This window comes from Mastigoproctus giganteus, chromosome 3 (genome assembly GCF_048544385.1).
Source record: "Mastigoproctus giganteus isolate SK-2022 chromosome 3, ASM4854438v1, whole genome shotgun sequence".
NCBI lineage: Eukaryota > Metazoa > Arthropoda > Arachnida > Uropygi > Thelyphonidae > Mastigoproctus > Mastigoproctus giganteus.
Window position 1 is genome coordinate 41,289,599 of NC_143577.1, and position 19,018 is coordinate 41,308,616.

General features: G+C 36.4%; 1 protein-coding gene across 1 annotated transcript in view; it reads right to left on the reverse strand.

Moving 5' to 3' along the window:
- The window catches only part of LOC150087903 (hemicentin-1-like), a 1,496,027-nt gene that overhangs the window by 336,470 nt on the left and 1,140,539 nt on the right, over positions 1-19,018 (reverse strand). The window contains exons 59-60 of the mRNA XM_090369959.1: positions 7,487-7,657; positions 739-909 (exon numbers count right to left, since the gene is read on the reverse strand). Coding sequence (XP_090226085.1) covers positions 739-909; positions 7,487-7,657 — 342 coding nt within the window. The remainder of the gene's footprint in view (positions 1-738; positions 910-7,486; positions 7,658-19,018) is intronic.

The following is a 19,018-nucleotide window of genomic DNA, read 5'->3' on the forward strand; positions in this document are numbered from 1 at the left end:
ATCTTATGTTTATTCTATACATTGGAGTCTAGTTACATTCACATTATAAAAGCAACAATGACCATTGTAGTATTTTGGCTCCCTCCATATCATGGGTATGGCAAATGACATTACCCTTTTCCTTTTGTTCAACCAGTCACGTAAGCCATTCAAACAAGCAGTACAAATAGCATGTGGTGTCAATGCCTTAGAGGACAGCCAAAACATAACTGGTAAATTTTCCAAATATCTGTCATGATTAAATATCATTTCAATTTAGTTAGGTAAGAGCTACACACAGCAGAATTTGTTAGGGTGATTTTTACACTTTTGAGGCACGATGATAAATGCGTTTCAGTAATTCACCAGCTCATACCCAAAACAATTTATAATAAAATAACAAGGACATATATATTCAGACATTTATATAAATATGAATGTATAAACAATAATTATATTCATGTAGGTTGACTGAACAGGTATGTGAGTGCTATAATCAGTCTTATCATGTTCATGTAATTGGCCTCATCATGAAAACTAGACAGATAGGGGGAAACTAAAAACAGATTTGAAATCAGCATCCAAAGATCTATCTTCCAGTCCATATATATATATATATATTTTTTTTTTTTTTTTTTTTTTTTTTCTGATTAAAAATACTTGTTGACCTGTGTTATTTATTTGCTAAAAATAATAATTCTGGCAAAAAATTATTTACTGAAAATACATCTAATGATAAATATGACATGTTTGAATGACCTGGGCACTGTTTCAAAAGACATGTTTCACTTTCTTCTGATAGTCCCAAACAGTCTTCTCCTCCATTTTGGGGTACTGGATTATTACATTTCCTATGCCTAAACCTGTGCCCTTCTCCACAAGTAGTGCTACACTGTATCCACTCCAGCCAATTACCCCACTCTCCATGAACTGAAAACAAATAAAAAAAAAATTTAGTATTTATTCAAAATTTTAAAATGAAATGATTATAGAAAATAACATTTCATGAAAAAAAAAATGTTGTCAAACCACCAAAATAATACATCATACTAATGCAGCAACTGAAGTTATATTCAGCAAGTTACAATTCTGGTATCTGGGTATCAAAAACCTTAATGTTCATTAATATTTGTAGGTATGAGGATATTCCTCCTTGGGTGGAACATTGTAAATTTGCAGTACTAGAAATGGGTTTGATTTAATTTTAGTCACTTTAGTTTGTTTTCAATTTTATCATTTTATTTTTAATTTTAAGATAGCTTGGTATTCAGGTAGCAGAACTGCACCTTGCCAATGTATAATATTAATTGACACATTTGTATGCTTATTAGTATTATGAAGATAGAGCTTATTATAAGTTTGATGGTTTAATAGTGTTCTTTTTTTCCTATTTGTAATCAAATTACTTTTTATATGGATATTATATAATCTGCTGCATTTTCCTTTTGTCCATAAATAACCCATAAAATAACTATTTTTTGAAATATTGTTAGAATTGTGTTGAAATATCATTTTCCTTAGACAATAATAATGTTGTTCAATATTTAGTTCTTTGGAGTTTTGGGTTTTTTTTTTTTTTTTTTTTTGCTTTAATCCTATTTGATTAGATTCTCTTACTGCATTTGCTTCTTTTCTTGCCCTGAATTGTCAGAAGTCTCATTTTGGATTACAGCTCTACTGCAACACTGTGCTGCCAACTGCTCTCCAGCAGTCTCAGCTGCTTATTTCACTTTAGTTTGCTCAAAAGTTTTATTTGCTCTTGCAGTATGCATTCCTCGTGTATTTCTAATTCTTATCTGTTTCTGAGTTTCCAGACTTCCAGAGCTGAAATGAATGCTATCTTCATTCTATGGTTAATCGCTTTTTTCATTCCTAAGGAGATTAATTACTATTTTCCACCTTGATCATTTTTCAAAATAGTAATCACCATACAAGTCTTATATATGGGTAACCCTCGTATAACACAGTAGTTAGGTTCCTATAAAATCTCATGTAGTGCGAAACCGTGTTATATGGGACTAAGAACCAGTACAAAAAGGGGGATTATGTTCCAAAAGCTAACAGAAACATCATTTTTTATAACTATCAGAAACTTAATTTTTATTAAAAATAGTAATAACTGAACAAATGTCTTAAAAACTGTGATATATACATGTCAGATAATGTACATTCATTTAATTTTCTTCCTCTTCCTCGCTGCTAAGCACAATCAAATGAGAACATTTTCTCTGTTGCAGAATATCTTCACCCTCTGAACTTTCTTCTGCAGCATCTAGATTTCATGTATCTTCTGTTCTCTTTAAAAAATCAGTATTCTGGGATTGTTTGCTTTTGCTTGACAGATCTTTGTAAATTGCATGATAGTGTGCTAAGCATTTTTGAAGCTCCCTTTTGAATTTTGTGTTCTGTTCAGTCGAAGGATCTGCATTCAAAAAATATGATTCTAATTGCTTGGCTAAGTTTATGCTTTCCAGGATGCTTTTTAGTGTAAAATTTGGAACTTATGAATTTTCATCTACGCTATCATCCTCTGAACTGATTTGGTTTACCTCCGATGCCATTTCCACCAAATCCGCTTCGCCAGCCACTTTTTCTACCAGTAATTCTTGAAAGTCTTCAGTAGTCGTATCATCAAAACATTCTCCTCCTACCAACTTAGCAAGTTCTACTATCACACTGATTCTGGTTCGACCATGTTTCCTGAATGAACAGTATCTAGATTTCATGTATCTTCTGCTCTCATTAACATTAATCTCGTCAACATTAATTAAATGCGTGTTGAGAAAATGTCAATACACATTTAATTAATGTTGATGGGTTTACTTCTTTGAGCGATAAAGCTATGATTCTGATACAGTCCACAATTGAAAAAAATATTTCCATGCCTCCATCATTTCAATAGATTCAGAATCAATTTTTTCAAAAAATCCATTGCAACGATTTTCTCATGTAATTAGCATTAGTAGAGACATATGATGCAAGAAAGCAAGCTTATTCAGCATCAGCCAAAAAAAAAAAAAAAAACACACCACTCCCATTTCACCCCTCCGTTCGCTCGAAATACCTGTCCAGTTGAGCTTTAAATTTGTTTAGGCTATCAACTTCAACAAGAAGTGATGGAAGTCGGTTCCACCAACCAACCACCCGCTGTCCAAAGGCAAATTTCCGCACATCTATCCGACATCCTTCCTTCCTCAATTTGAATTTATGCCCTCTGAGGTGATTATTCTGAGCAAGATGAAGAATCCCATTGGCATTGAGCATGCTCAAACCATTCAAAGCCCTATACACCTCTATCAGATCACCTCGCTGGTGCCTAGTCTCCAGACTCTGTAATTTGCAAAACTTAGCCTTTCTTCGTAAGAGCAACCCTTTGTTCCATTCACTAATCTTGTTGCCCTTCTCTGTACCCGTTCCAGCAGCTCTACATCCTTCTTGAAATGAGGCCTCCAGACCTGTATACAGTACTCAAGATGTGGCCTGACCATTGCTTTATACAAGGGAATAATCACCTCCTTATCCCTGCTAGAAAAATTCCTGTATATCATTGACAAGACACCATGAGCTACTCTTGCAGCTCGTCTGCACTGCTCAGAGAACTTCATATCTGCCTGCACAATTACCCCCAGGTCCTTTTTATTCTCCACCACTGTCAGTGTAGTACCGCAGAGTTGATACGTTGCTCTGGGGTTACTGTTTCCCATATGTAGTACTTTACATTTGTCAATGTTAAACTTCATTTGCCACCTCTCAGCCCATCTGTTCAACCTTTCCAGATCCTGTTGCAGCAGCATAGCGTCAGTGGTGTCCTTAACAACCCTGCCAACCTTTGTATCATTTGAAAACTTGGACATTAAACTTGATATCCCATCATCAATATCATTCATAAACACCGAAAACAACAACGGACCCAACACTGAACCCTGAGGAACTCCACTAATAACATTAGTCCACGTTGAGTGATTACGTCCATTGATTACCACTCTCTGTCTTCTGCCACTCAACCATCCCCTTATCCATAGCAGCAATTTGCCTCCAATGCCACACTGCTCCAATTTGTGCAGCAGTCTTCCATGTGCAACAGTATCAAAAACCTTTCTAAGATCCAAATATATAATATCAAAGTTATTCCCTGCATCCAGTTCTTTTGTGACTACATCATAGTATCCAATCAAATTGGTCAGGCAAGACCTGCCCTTAACAAACCATGCTGCGTCTGAGCTATAACTGAATTCTTGTCTAGATGATCCTGCAGTGCTTCTTTAACCAGTGCCTCCATTAATTTACCTGGAACAGAAGTTAAACTAACAGGTCTATAATTACTTGTGGCAGCCTTTGATCCTCCTTTGTGAATTGGGGTTACATTTGCACATCTCCAGTCTATGGGTACCTCCCCTGAGTCCAAAGAAGCTCTCATAATTATGGCTAGGGGTTTGCTTACTTCCTTTGCTACCTCCTTTAATATAACTGGATAGATCCCATCCACCCCAGGTGCCTTTTTTATGTTTATCCTCAACAATCTCTCCTCCACTTTCCTCTCAGTTATTACAAAATCATCCAGCTCACTGCCAATGTTTACTTTACCTACATCATTCTCCTTCCTGAATAACTCCTCATGCGTGAATGTAGATGCAAAATACTCGTTTAGATTGTTAGCCACCTGAGCAGGATCCTCAACTGTTGAACCATCAATATCCAGTGGACCAATCTGATTCATCCCTTTCCTTCTTGAGTTTAAATAGGTAAAGAACTCTTTTCTGTTTTTCTTTGCATCCTTTGCCAAGGATTTTTCGTAGTCTGCCTTTGCCTGCCTAATCTCCTTTGTGACTTGGTTACAGACCAACTTATATCTATCATAGGCTTCCATGTCACCCATTAATTTGTATGTATCCCATGCATTTTTCTTCTCTGCCACATGTCTCATTAGTTCATCTGACAACCATTTAGGCCTAAACCTTGAACAATATTTCTTAGTTGGTATGTAAAGCCTGGTAGCCTCCACGATTAGTTCACGATTAATGAGTTTTAAAGGTAGATATAATGCTTTGATCTAATGGCTGAATTAAAGAAGTTGTATTAAGTGGTAGGAACATTACTTTGGATGACTTAAATCTTTTGGATGGCCTGGTGCATTATCCAATAGTAATAAAACTTTGAAATCTAGATTTTTTCCACTTTAAACAGTTTTTCACAGCTGGCACAAAACAATTTAGAAACCATTCTTTAAATAAATTGGCAGTTACTCATATTATGACTAAGTTCCTTAGGCATAATTTAGGGCTGGAATTTAATTCACAACAAAGAAATTATTCCAATATGGTTCTTAAGAAAAAAATTTAGTAATACATACCCAGAAAAATTTATAAATAATCAAATAAAAACCAAAACAACCTTACAAAAACCTAGCATGGAGATTTCCTAACAAATAAAATATGGGGATTTCCCAATAATTTTTTTTGCATAACAACTAGTGATCAACAGCAGGAATTCACAAGAAAGAATGGAAATGTTGAAAAATTACATCCAACATAATAGCAGGGTTATCTCCACACAAAAGCTCAAAAATTCTGTGCTATGCCACAATTCTCTAACTGTGTTAGGTTAGGTCAGAAACCATGTCATGTAAGTACCATGTTGTGCGAGGATTGCTGCAATGTATCAATTGTGTTAGAGCAAAACTGTGTCGTAGAAGTACTGTGTTATACAGGTTTCCTGTAATGGCTAATCATTTGAAATAATTATAAAATTGATCCTGTTGCAAAAAAATTGATCCTGTTACACATATGTTTGTTTGTTATTTGGTTTTTAGGAGCATTAGCAACTAAGGCCATATTGCTCCGGGAATATGTGGTGGTCATTCCCTGACCTTTCCACATCCTCTGTATTTGGTGGTGATGGGCTTGAACCCCGGTTTAATCAAGAAGTGTGTGCTACGCACTGCTGCTCCTTCCCACCTGGCTACAGAGGTGACCTGTTGCACATAAAAGATTTCTGTGCAAACTAGAGCAATGTGACATTAAGGGCAAGTTTTACTGCTATGCAAAAAAGGTATGATTAAGTGGAAGAAGACAGCGAGTGTTATTCATGGACACTGCTCTTTGTGGACTAATATTATTAATGGAGTCTCCCAAGGTTCAGTGCTGGGTCGGTCTATTGTTGTTTTTAATATTTACTAATAATATTGATGAAGGTATATCGGACTTAATATGTAAGTTTTCAGATGCTACAATGGCTGGTAGGGTGGTTAATGACAATAATCATGGTGAGCTACTGCAACAAGATCTAGGAAAATTTGGCTGACAAGTTGAGAAATGGCAGTTGAAGTTTAACATTGACAAATGCAAGGTACTGCATATGGGTAGCAGTAATCCAAGAGTAACTTATCAACTGTGTGGTACTACACAGCTGATAAGTTACTCTTGGAGAATGAATTACTGGAAAATGAAAAGACCTGGGGATAATTGTGCAGTCAGACATCAAATTCTCTGAGCAGTACAGGCTGTCAGGACAGCTCACAGGGTTTTATCAATGATATACAGAAACTTTGCTAACAGGGATAAGGAGGTTATTTTCCCTTGGTATAAGGCCATGGTTAGACTGCATCTTGAGTACTGTATACGGAGGCTTCATGTTAGGTAGGATGTAAATCTGCTGGAATGGGTGCAGAGAAGGGCAACCAGATTGATGAAGGAAAAAAAAAAAAAAGGATGCTCTTACTAAGAAAGGCTCCAGCACTGCAAATTACAGTGCCTGGAGACAAGACCCCTGATTTGATTTTGCTATTTAAGTCTTCGAATGGATTGAGTAAGCTGAATGTGAATGGCATTCTTCCTCTTGCTGAGACTACACACGAGGGGTGGTATATATTCAAGTTGAGGTAGGATGGTTGCAGGATAGATGTGTGAAAGTTTGCCTTCAGCCAGGGGGTGGTTGATTGTTGGAACAGGCTTCCATCTGTTGTTGTGGAAGTGGATGGGTTGAATAAATTCAAGGGAGAACTAGACAAATTCTTGTAGGGTATGGATGGGTGAACTGTGTTTTTTTTTTGACTGATGATATAAAAGCTTGCCTTCTTGCCACATTTGCTAAAAACTACTGAATCAACTAATTCAGTATGCCATAAGAAAGTGCTCTTCATACAGCAGCACATATTATGAATGTCACATATAATGATGGCACAGAACTACTTCACATTTATATCATGACAAGACAACAGCTGAAATGTCAAAAATATACTAATTTTTTGGACTGTGCTTTACTTATTTTAACAAGAGTTAACTTTGTTAATTTTTATGTAACTAACTGTATAAGATAAAATAAAAGTCATGCATTTAAAAAATTACAATTCAATGTTTGGTATTTCTTTAATAATTCACAGAAATTATTTTGACGAACAAAATGATGTTTTGGGAACTATTCTGGAGAATATTCTCCACGTATATCACTAAATATTATTATTATTTTAGGTACATTTAGATTAATGTAGACAGTACACAATCACACAGACCTGGACAAGGTGCCATTTCACATAATTTACTTTCAGTCGGAGGTCCCATACACATTTTTCCACCATTCTTTGGTACTGGACTATTGCAGAATCGCTGCCTTGTTTGAAGACCTTCGCCACACATCAGTGTGCAAGTACTCCAATCCTGCCACTGAGACCACATTCCGTGCACTATGAAAAATTATATATACCAATAATTTATTTCATTCATAAATGAAATCAGAAACCATATTGTTACATGAAATAAATATGTTTCAGATTTTATAACAAATTAAAACAGTCTAAAAATTGCTTCCTTTAATAATATTCTTAATTTTAAGTGCTGTGAATTATAATTAATGAAGATGAGTAATTAATATGTATTCATTATATGTATTAATTACTCAGTAGATATTTCTTATAGTAAAAAATTGCACAATAAATTACATTTTTCAATTGTTTTATGCCAACATGCTCTAGACATCAATATATACAGGGTGTCTCAAAAATACATGGCATAACTTCAGGAATGAGTTCCTCATATGTAGACAATAAAAATATTTTATATCAACATAGTTCCGGAAATGCTTGGTTTCTGAGTTATTAACCAGAATATCTTATCTCCTGCAGGTGATTTCCTTCATCACAAAGTACTGACAGAATCTGGTGGTTTTCCATTCCGACCATGTATTCAAATCAGGAGCAAGCGGATATGCACTTTATGTACGGTTTGGCAGATGGCAATGCTCTGGAGGCTCGTTGTTTGTACCACGAAAGGTTCCCAGAATGATGATGTCCAGACAGGAAAACATTTGAAGGTATCCATCACCGCCTTTGTGAACATGGGACTTTTACACCTCGTGCTGCTGACAGAGGACAACCAAGATCTACGATTCCTGAAGTAGAGGAGGAGATTTTGGATGTTGTGCATGCCACTCCTGGAATCAGCACACGCAGAATAGCAATGCAACTGGCTGTTCAACGTTCGACTATTTGGAGAGTGTTGCAAGAACACGAACTGTATCCTTACCATCTGCAACGGGTACAGGCCTTGTCACCAGCAGATTACCCTGCACGAGTAATGTTCTACCAGTGGTTCTTGCAGCAGTGTGGTACAACTCCTTACTTTCCTGCCTTAGTGATATTCACAGATGAAGCACAGTTCACAAGATATGGAATCCAAAACTTTCACAATCAGCATGTATGGGCTGAAGAAAATCCACATGCAATTCTTCCATCACATCACCAACAGCAGTTCAGCCTCAATATCTGGGCAGGTGTTTTTGGTGATAAGTTATTTGGGCCCCATGTACTTCCAAACAAACTCCCAGGGCAAGCGCACAGAAGTACTGAAGGGCAGGCATACAAGACATTCTGGTTAATAACTCGGGAACCAAGCATTTCCGGAACTATGTTGATATAAAATATTTTTATTGCCTACATATGAGGAACTCATTCCTGAAGTTATGCCATGTATTTTTGAGACACCCTGTATATATATATATATTATTATTAGCCATATGGTGCAAGGAAGCCTGAGGCTTCCTTGCACCATATGGCTAATAATAATAATAATAATATGGCTAAAAAAAAAAAAATATTCTGAATTACCGAGAGAGAGAGAGAGAGAGAGAGAGAGAGAGAGAAGGGAATCACCAAGAAAGAGAAGAATGACGATATCCAGCTTTATATCACCATAACACCTAATAAACATATTAGCATTAGCAGTTGCAAATGATGCAAGAAAGAAAGCTTATACAGCATCAGCCAAAAAAAAAAAAAACAAACCTCCCATTTCACCTATTCATTGCCTCCAACAGGCTGCTTAGTTCTTCCATAAATTTATTTAAGCTATCAAATTCCATAACAGATGGAAGTTTGTTCCAGCAATCAACCACTAGCTAAAGGCAAGTGGTTGATTGCTGGAACGGCCTGGATAAAGGCCTTTCCTGATTCATAGTGCTCCTTAAAAATGTTTTTATACTTTTTAATGTCAAATGGCAGTGTTTGGGCTCTGAAATAGTCATCAAAATGGTCAAAAGAACTTTTATGAGTTTTGTAAGTTCACTAAGAACTTCAGCTAGATTATTTTCTGAGATAAATTTCAGCAAGTCAGTTAATTTGCAATAACTGTGTAGATCATGTCTGCTATAGAAAACTTGTATTTCCATAAGAAGTTTTTCTCTTTAAATCATGGGATATGCCTCAGTAGTTTCCCATACCTCTTCCATGGGCATTTTTATACGAAAAATAACAAAGTTCTCCTTGTTAAACAATTTAGCAGTAATTAATTGCTTTGTAAAAGAATACCTCTCACCTATGTCAACACTTATATAGTTGCAACTTCCTTTGCTTCAATCATGAGTGTTTTTGAAGGGTTTTCACAGTACACTGAATTCCTGATTTTTAGAATGGCATTCTTAAAGTTTCCTATATATTCATGTATTTTAATTGCCTCAATTTCTTGAGATTGCATTTGATTATAAATAACTTCCACGTGAGGCAATCACACAGACCTTGACAAGGTGCCATTTCACATAATTTACTTTCAGTCAGAGGTCCCATACACATTTTTCCACCATTCTTTGGTACTGGACTATTGCAGAATTTCTGCCTTGTTTCAAGACCTTCGCCACACATCAATTTTGCAAGTACTCCAATCCTGCCACTGAGACCACATTCCGTGCACTATGAAAAATTATGTATATACCAATAATTTATTTCATTCTTAAATGAAATCAGAAAACCATATTGTTACATGAAATAAATATGTTTCAGATTTTATAACAAATTAAAACATGGAAAAGTTCTAACCAGAACTCGAATTTTTCATTACTCAAGATGTGCAAAATTCCAGTTGCTTCTAAAATTGTCTCATCGGCATTTGCTGTAGTTTGTAGTTCCTCCATACACTTTAAGGATTCAAAATTTTCATAAACGCTGTTCATAGTGCGTATATTAAAGTTCCATCTTGTAGGGGAAGGTTGGGCAACACGGCTATGTCCATATGCTTTCTGAGAACAGAGAGATGCTGTGGTGATCTCGAGAAAAATGTTGGTATCGACATTACGTTCGAAAAGAATATTCGGCTAAGGTAGAGAAAGCCTGCAAAAGTTCGATGAAATTTACTCGTAAAAGTACTTTCCCATAACAGCATTTGTATTGTTGCTCGCTCGGTAAACAGACGGTGGGTGTTATCAGTCTGGATTAGAAGTTGAATTCTATGGGAGCTTGAAACCCTCCCAAAGTGGAGGAGGGTAACCTGACCTTTTTTCTATAGAATCACTAATTGAATTAACTAATTGAATCATGAACAGTCATATTGGAAGTTCTGGCATCGTAAAAAATGTTTGTAACATAGTTTCACCGGTAAACTTTTTCGAAAATTGCCATGCTTCTCGTGTGAGCTTCCTTTGCCTTTTTTTTTTCTTAATAAAGAATTTATCCACTAGTCCACCAGTGATTCTAAAGAAAAAAAGGTCAGGTTACCCCCCCTCCACTTCGGGAGGGTTTCAATCTCCCACGGGATTCGATTTCTACTCCTGACTGATAACACCCACCGTCTGTTTACCGAGCGAGCAACAATACAAATGCCATTACGGCAAAGTACTTTTACCGGTAAATTTCATCGAATTTTCGCATGCTTCTCGTGCAGGCTTTCTTTACCTTCGCCGAATATTCTTGAATCTCAGGTAAACTTACTGCATTTCTCACCGTCAGATTCAGTTGGTGTGCATAGCAGTGAATAAAATGTTCATTTTGTACTTCTTTTATTTTAGCTTAAACTTCTCCTTTCTTGCATTTCATCACTTGCACCATCGAATGTCTGAGCAACCAGTTTTTGAGTATTTCCTTCGAGGATTATGTCTAACTGATCTAGAATGCACTTTGATATTCCGTCTGCTGTTCGTTTTCAGGAGTGAAAAAACCCCAAAAACGTCTCCATTCAGTTCATATCTCAAAACAATTACCATTTTTATATTATCATTATCAGCCATATGGTGCAAGGAAGCCTGAGGTTTTTGCTGCACCAGGAAAAAAAAAATTTCTGAGTTACCCTGAGAGTGAGAGAGAGAGAGGAATCACCAAGGAAGAGAAGAATAATGATATCCAGCTCATGATCCTGAGTGTGCCAAGCCCATACTCACCTGATGTGAGCCCCTGGGGTAATGTTCTGAAACATCTGTTGTGTTATCAGCCATGGCAGCTTTGAATGAAGCTTCTTTAATTTCTCTTTTTATTTCATCCTTTCATATTTGCAGCAAACAGTCAAGAATATCATTCTGAATAGATTTTAAAATGCCTTTAAATGCTGCATTACTTTCTAAATGGTTCTTTAAACTGGAATATAATGCAGGTGACATTTATTAATCTGCTGAATACTCCTGGATTTTTAGAATCATCTTTTTCGTCATGTCCATGTAAAGGAATTTCAGGCACCTCCGTAGCCAGGTGGGCAGGAGCAGCAGTGCATAGCACACGCTTCTTGATTAGACCGGGGTTCGAGCCCATGCCCACCAAATATGGCAGATGCAGAAAGGTCAGGGAATGACCACCGCATATCCCCAGAGCAATATGGCCTTAGTTGCTAATGCTCCTAAAAACCAAATAACAAACAAACAAGGAATTTCAAACTGTCCACAAAATTTAATGCAGTCTATTATTTTAAATAATACCTTACGATTCTTGGTAACTTTTCTGTTATGTTTGCAGATCGAAAGTTTGTAGGCCTCACTAAGCTGTTCTTTAATATTTACGCTTCCTAAAAGCGATAGTGAAATCACATTATCAATATGTTTCTTTGAACTCTCATGTTTTAGAGTTTTTTCTTTCATTCTGTTTATGTTTGTAAAGCCACTTTTTGTCCACGTTAAGTCACCTCCGAACAGTAAACATAGAAAACAAAACAATGCATTTCTAACTTCACAACCACAGAGCCAACTTTTCCTTTGGTACCATTCAGTTTTAAAACTGCGAATATATTTTTTATTATTACTTATTCCCTGCTGAGAAATTTGAATCTTTGGTGTGGGGCAGTCTTCTTTTTTAATCGTATTTTTTTCTTGGAGAGATAATTGTGAAAAACTAAGTTGCTGAAGTTTATTCACTGTCATGTAATTTACTTCATGGGGAAGCATGGAGGCCATGATCGAATCAAATTTCACAAAATGGCGTGTTGTAGAAATAATGTTTTACTTATATATCACCTCATAATATAACTTCAACTTACCAAGTTCAAGCTCAATTTGCAATTAAGCTGTAATAACATAATTACACTGTTGAATGTTGAATATTGACTTAACACTGATATTATTTAGTTACTTAATGGGAATTCAGGTGAATAACAAAAAGACACCAACGTTGTGGCTATATACCCATCATAGTCAACAATGAAATCTGCACTGCATGCTTTAAAGTGACTTTGATTCATTTCACCTAAAAAAAATGTATATTAGCAACCAACTACCAGATATTCACTGGAATGCAAAATGTGTCACTATCTGGTGCACAGTGAGGCCTATGGTTAATTAAACTTCAAAGTTGGAAACAATTTTGTGTTTTTATTTGTTTATTATTGAAATGATTACTGGAAATAGAGGATACGCATACTATATGCAGGTTCAGTTAATAAAAATATTCATTGCATTGCATTGTTCTTCACAAAATTTCATATGATTCCATTCACTATATATCTAGGTTTAAATAGCTGTAGGGTGCTGCAGGCCACAGAGCCTATGGATGAGCCACCCCTGGTCCTGACCATTAGCAATGGGATAATCACCTCCCTGCTAGCAAAATTCCTGCCTATCACTGACAAAACCCCCTGAGCTGTCCTGGCAGCCTGTCTGCATTGCTCAGAGAATTTCATAATTCACAATTTTCATTCACAGTTACTCAAGCCTTTTTCATTTTCAACTACCCTCAGTGTAGTACCACACAGATCGTATGTTACTCTGGAGTTGCTGCTACCCATATGAAAACTTGGACAATAAACTTAGACAATAAACTCTTCAATTTACCCCTGATGGTAGTTACATCTTTAAGTAAGTCCCACATTAGTACACTGTGATCCCTGCCATCAAGTGGTTCCTTTATCTGCAGATTCTTAATGATCACTGATCAATATCATCGTAAATATAGAAAAAACAATAGGCCCAACACAGAACCCTGGGGGACTCCACTAATAACATTAAGTCCATGAAGGGCAGTGTCTACTGATTACCATTCTCTGTCTTCTCCCACTCAACCATCTCTTTTTCCATAGCAGCAACTTGTCCTTAATGCTACACTGCTCCAATTTGTATGGCAGTCTTTTATGTGTAATAGAATCAAAAGCTTTCCTGAAATCTCAAAAGAATTCCTCGTGTGAGAATGTAGATGCAAAATACCCATTAGGTTTGTCAGAAACTTAAGCAAGATCATCAGCAGCCAAACCATTGATATAGAATGGACCAATTTAATTCATCTCCTTCCTTCTGGTGTTTACTTAAGTAAAGAAGTCTTTGCTGTTTTTCTTTGCACCTTTTGCAAAAGATTTCCTGTAATCTGCCTTAACTTGCCTGACCTCCTTTATGACTTGATTACAGACTAGTTTATATCTTCCATAGATCTCTGTGTTACCCTTAACGTTAGTTACATCTTTAAATAAATCTGAAATCAATAAACTGTGATCATTGCCACTTAGTGCTTCTTTTATCTACAGATTCTTAATGCTTGAATAATCGGATCAAGAGAATTACTCCCACCTGTTGCCTCTCTAACATGATGCTGCAGAAAACAATCATCCAATAAATCCATCAATATCTTGCTAGTCCATGAGTAACCAAACCACAAGTTCCAGTCAATATCTGGAAAATTAAAATCTCCCATTTTAACTTTCTGATTTACTAGCCCACTCTATTTCTCTGTACAGCCATTCATTGTATTCATCAGAGCAATTATACCTCTAACACACTCCTACACTTATTTTTGCTTCCCCAGTGCTTATATCACACCAACCTGACTCAACGTTACACTGACCACCCAAGTCAACTGGATACACTGCCTTAGATTTTATGTGCTTCTTAACTAAGAGCATAACCCCTACCCCACCTCCCTCCCATCCTGTCTGTCCTTTCTGTATATATTGTAGTCCCCATATTCACCTCCGTAGCCAGGTGGGAAGGAGCAGCAGTGCATAGCACACACTTCTTGATTAGACCGGGGTTCGAGCCCATCACCACGAAATACGGAGGATGCGGAAAGGTAAGGGAATGACCACCGCATATTCCTGGAGCAATATGGCCTTAGTTGCTAATGCTCCTTCAACCCCAGGGGCTCACATCTGGTGAGTATGGGCTTGGCACACTCAGGGTCCTGAGCTGGATATCATCATTCTTCTCTTCCTTGGTGATTCTCTTTTACTTCTCTGTTGTTTGTTTGTTTGTTATTTGGTTTTTAGGAGCATTAGCAACTAAGGCCATATTGCTTCGGGATATGCGGTGGTCATTCCCTGACCTTTCTGCATCCTCCGTATTTGGTGGTGATGGGCTCGAACCCCGGTATAATCAAGAAGCGTGTGCTACGCACTGCTGCTCCTTCCCACCTGGCTAGGGAGGTGCCTCTTTACTTCTCTCTCTCTCCTCTCAGGGTAACTTGGGATTTTTTTTTTTTTTTTTTTTGGCTGGTGCAGCATAAGCCTCAGGCTTCCATATAGCTAATAACAATAATAATAATTCAAATTCTGCATCCTTTATATCTGAGTGGCACCACATCTCTAATATCTCAACAATGTCTGCATTTGCATTATTCAAGGTGCAGCCCGACCATTGTCTTATACAAAGGGATAATCACCTCCTTATCCCTTCTAGCAAAATTCCTATATCATTGACAAGACCCAATGAACTGCTCTGGCAGCTTGTTTGCACTGCTCCCATGAATTTTTCTTCTCTGTCACAAGTCTCATTAGTCCACTTGACATCCATTTAGGTCTACACCTTATACAGTATTCCTTAGATGGCATGAAAAGCCTAGCACTACCAAGATAAATTCTTTGAATGCTTCCTATTTAGAATATGCTGTTTGTAACATCATCAGTTGGTTCCACTGTATAAAATTTAAAAACTGTCTGAGACCAGTGTAGTCACCTTTATGAAAGCAAAACCTCTTCAATTTACTCCTGATGGTAGTTACATCTTTAAGTAAGTCCCACATTAGTACACTGTGATCCCTGCCATCAAGTGGTTCCTTTATCTGCAGATTCTTAATGATCACTGATGATAATCGGCAATTGTTAATCTATTAGTTTGTGTACCCCCCCCTCCCAAGCTAGCAGTTTTCTGACCCACGTAACACTGCCTCGATAGCATCAGCAATATTCTTGCACCCTTTCTATTTAAGTGTATCTCATCCCTGTAAAAGCAGTTTCCCATGTTAGCAAGCATAGTCCACGCTGAGAAAAATTCTACTCCATGAGGACAATCTCTCCAAGGCTGAATGGACTGATAAGCTCTCATCATATACTCTCCCCTATCGTGTCTCAGGCAGCATTGCAGACACTTTCAACTTTAACCCTAACTCGTAACTTTTTTTTTAAACATTGCCCTGTACTTGTTAAGTCTGAAGATATCTTACTCTTAATGTCATTACTGTTAATGTGTATAATACAACATATCACTTTTTTGTCCTTAAAAGATGATATCTGCTCTACAACACCCTCAACTTTTGTCCCTGGAAGACAATACATCCTGGTTCTATTCCACCTATCCCTTTTGCACAATGTATTTCCCATTTCCCTGACAACAGAGTCAACAACCAGCTCCTGTGGGACCAGCATATTCAGTCTTGGGGATTGCCACTGCACTGCCGAATAATCAAATGCAAGCTTGGGCATTGATGTGAGCAGCTGAGGGCTTGATGGGGCCCAATTTAATTCCTTCAAGGGCACCCTGTTCACTTGAAGTTTTCATAAAGATCCATAACAAAGTTGAGTCAGCACCTAATATTCACACACTCCTTACATCGAGCACACGCAAAGACAGCTCCCTTGGCAATATCATGCCTCATTCCTAATAGTTCTGCAAACATCAAAAAAGCCATAAATTTCATAAGGCTGTTATTCAGAGGATAACTGCCCCACCTTCGGTTCTCCCCAGAGCCACGGCATTCCCACCAGCTTGAGCTTTGTGGAAATGAAGCCCTTTTTCTTGTAAGAGTATCATTTTGGGTGACAAATGTTGCTGCTAATTGCTGTGCCCATTCCACCAGACCCAAATCCTTCCTAAAACAAGGCTTCCAAACCTATATACAGCACTCACTATCAGGCCTAACCACTGAAATTTACAATGGGATAATTATCTCCTTCTTGATACTGGAAAAATTACTATATTTCATCAACAAAACCCAATGAGCTGTCCTAGCATGCTGTTTGCACTACTCAGAGAACTTCATGCTGAAATGCACAATTACAATTAGATCTTTTTCATTCTCTACAGCTGCATTTATGAATTTTAAATCTCAATTCTCAACCTATCTTCCTAATTCTCCAAGGTATGGTGTAGTAGTATGCATTTATTCCTGTCACTAACCCCCCCCCCCCAGCAAACTTAAGACATTAAATCTGATATACCATGACCGATATTGTTATACAAATATCAAAAACAAGAAACCAAACAATAAACCTTAATGTAATCCACTAATAACATTACTCTAAGAAAAGCTGCACCCAATTATTACCATTCTCTCTCTCTCTCTCCCTGGATTGGTCAGACAAGATCTCTCTTTAACAAATCCATGGTGTGATTGCTGTATAACTGCTTTTCAGTCAATACGATCCTGTATTACTTCTTTAACCACTGACTCCATTTTTTCCCTGGGAGAGACATCAAGTTTACAGGTCTGTAACTACTTACTTCTCCCTTTATGAGTAAGTCAGACATTTGCACATCTCCAATCTTCTAAATCCAAAGATGCTCTCATAATTATGGCTAAAGATTTACTTATCTCTTTTGCTGTTTTAATATAGTTTTAAGAGATTCCATCAGCTCAAAGTGCTTTAATTACTTTTAGGCAGTGGAGCAACTAGAAAAAGTGGGCCCAATGAAAAGTTTAGTGTAGAAATAATTGTTGAAAATAAAAAATTTGTATGAAAATAATTGTTTTAGTAAAAATAAAAAATTAACAATACAATGGCAAACGTGTATTTAAAATCTTTATCAATACAATATAAAAACAAAAATAATATTAAATTCTGTACATATAAAAATGAAAAATAAATTCTGAAAATTAAATGAAGTAATATATTGACTTACCTAATTTAGAATGGTTTTCATCTAGATTTGACATCGGAAAAATCATTAATTAATTTAGAAACATCCATTCTTTGAGCTTCTTGAATTCTATGCTAAGCAGTGCTAGCACTGATAGATATTGTCTCATGGTGTTTCTTGAATAATTCTTAAAATTTTAATTTTGACAAAGAGCATTCTGCGGTTAATACAGTAATCAGAATTTCAAAAATAATATCAATAAGGCGCATAACTTCTGATAAACTAGCACTCATATTATGCTATTTTACTATGACTAGTTCTGCAAATTCATGAATAGTTTTAATTTTTGCAATTTCACTTTTCAATGCAATACTTTTTAGCATTGTACTGAAAATGATTCTGAAAAGTCACTTGAAAATTTATTAGGACCTCCACATATTTTTTTACTCTTGAAAATTTCTTTTGCACCTTCGCTGCATTTTTTATAATAGAATTTTCATTCATTTGGATTCATTGAATTGGAATAAGAAATGCAAATAAGTGAGAAAATGTATTTAGTCCTTGAAACCTTTTGTGCAGTTGGGTAGTCACTAAGTCAATTACATGATTAAAAAAATGTTAACTTTAAAGAGCAGTTTTACATTTTCAAATCAGTAGACCTCTGCCAGTTCATAAAAATGTTTCTTAACAAAAATTGCATCCATTCATTTGCAAATTGACAAGGTATATCCCATTTCTGGGCAATAGATGATGCTTCCTTGACGATATTTTCAAATAAGTTTCTTAATTTTTTCACTTGATTATACAATGTGATATATATAACCCTTGATTATACAATGTGATATATGATATATATACAATGTTTCTATGCCCAACCATATTCATTCTTTGCAAAAATAATAATAAAAAATCTTACTACCTCCACAAATTGTAAAAGAGCTATGTGAACGAAATGCTGCTGGATGGATTTCAATGGAGTTGGGATAAATACTCCTCATTCCCGAAGACCTTACTGGATTAAATATATACGTCATGCCAGCATTAATGTAGAAAAGCTACATCGTTGATGTTGAATTAATACTCGACAAGATTTTTTCTATCAGTATGGTGGTTAACACAAAATCAAAATTTTCAATATTATGAATTGGCTCATATGAAACAGGAACTGTGAAGCGGCCAGCAACTTTTTTGACATATAAACTGCAAGGATTAAAGCCCTCGCAGGTCCAACTGCATGATTCCCCCAGTAATCATCAGAAATATTATAGGTGCAGTAGTAATACTAAACTCAATAATAATGACTCCC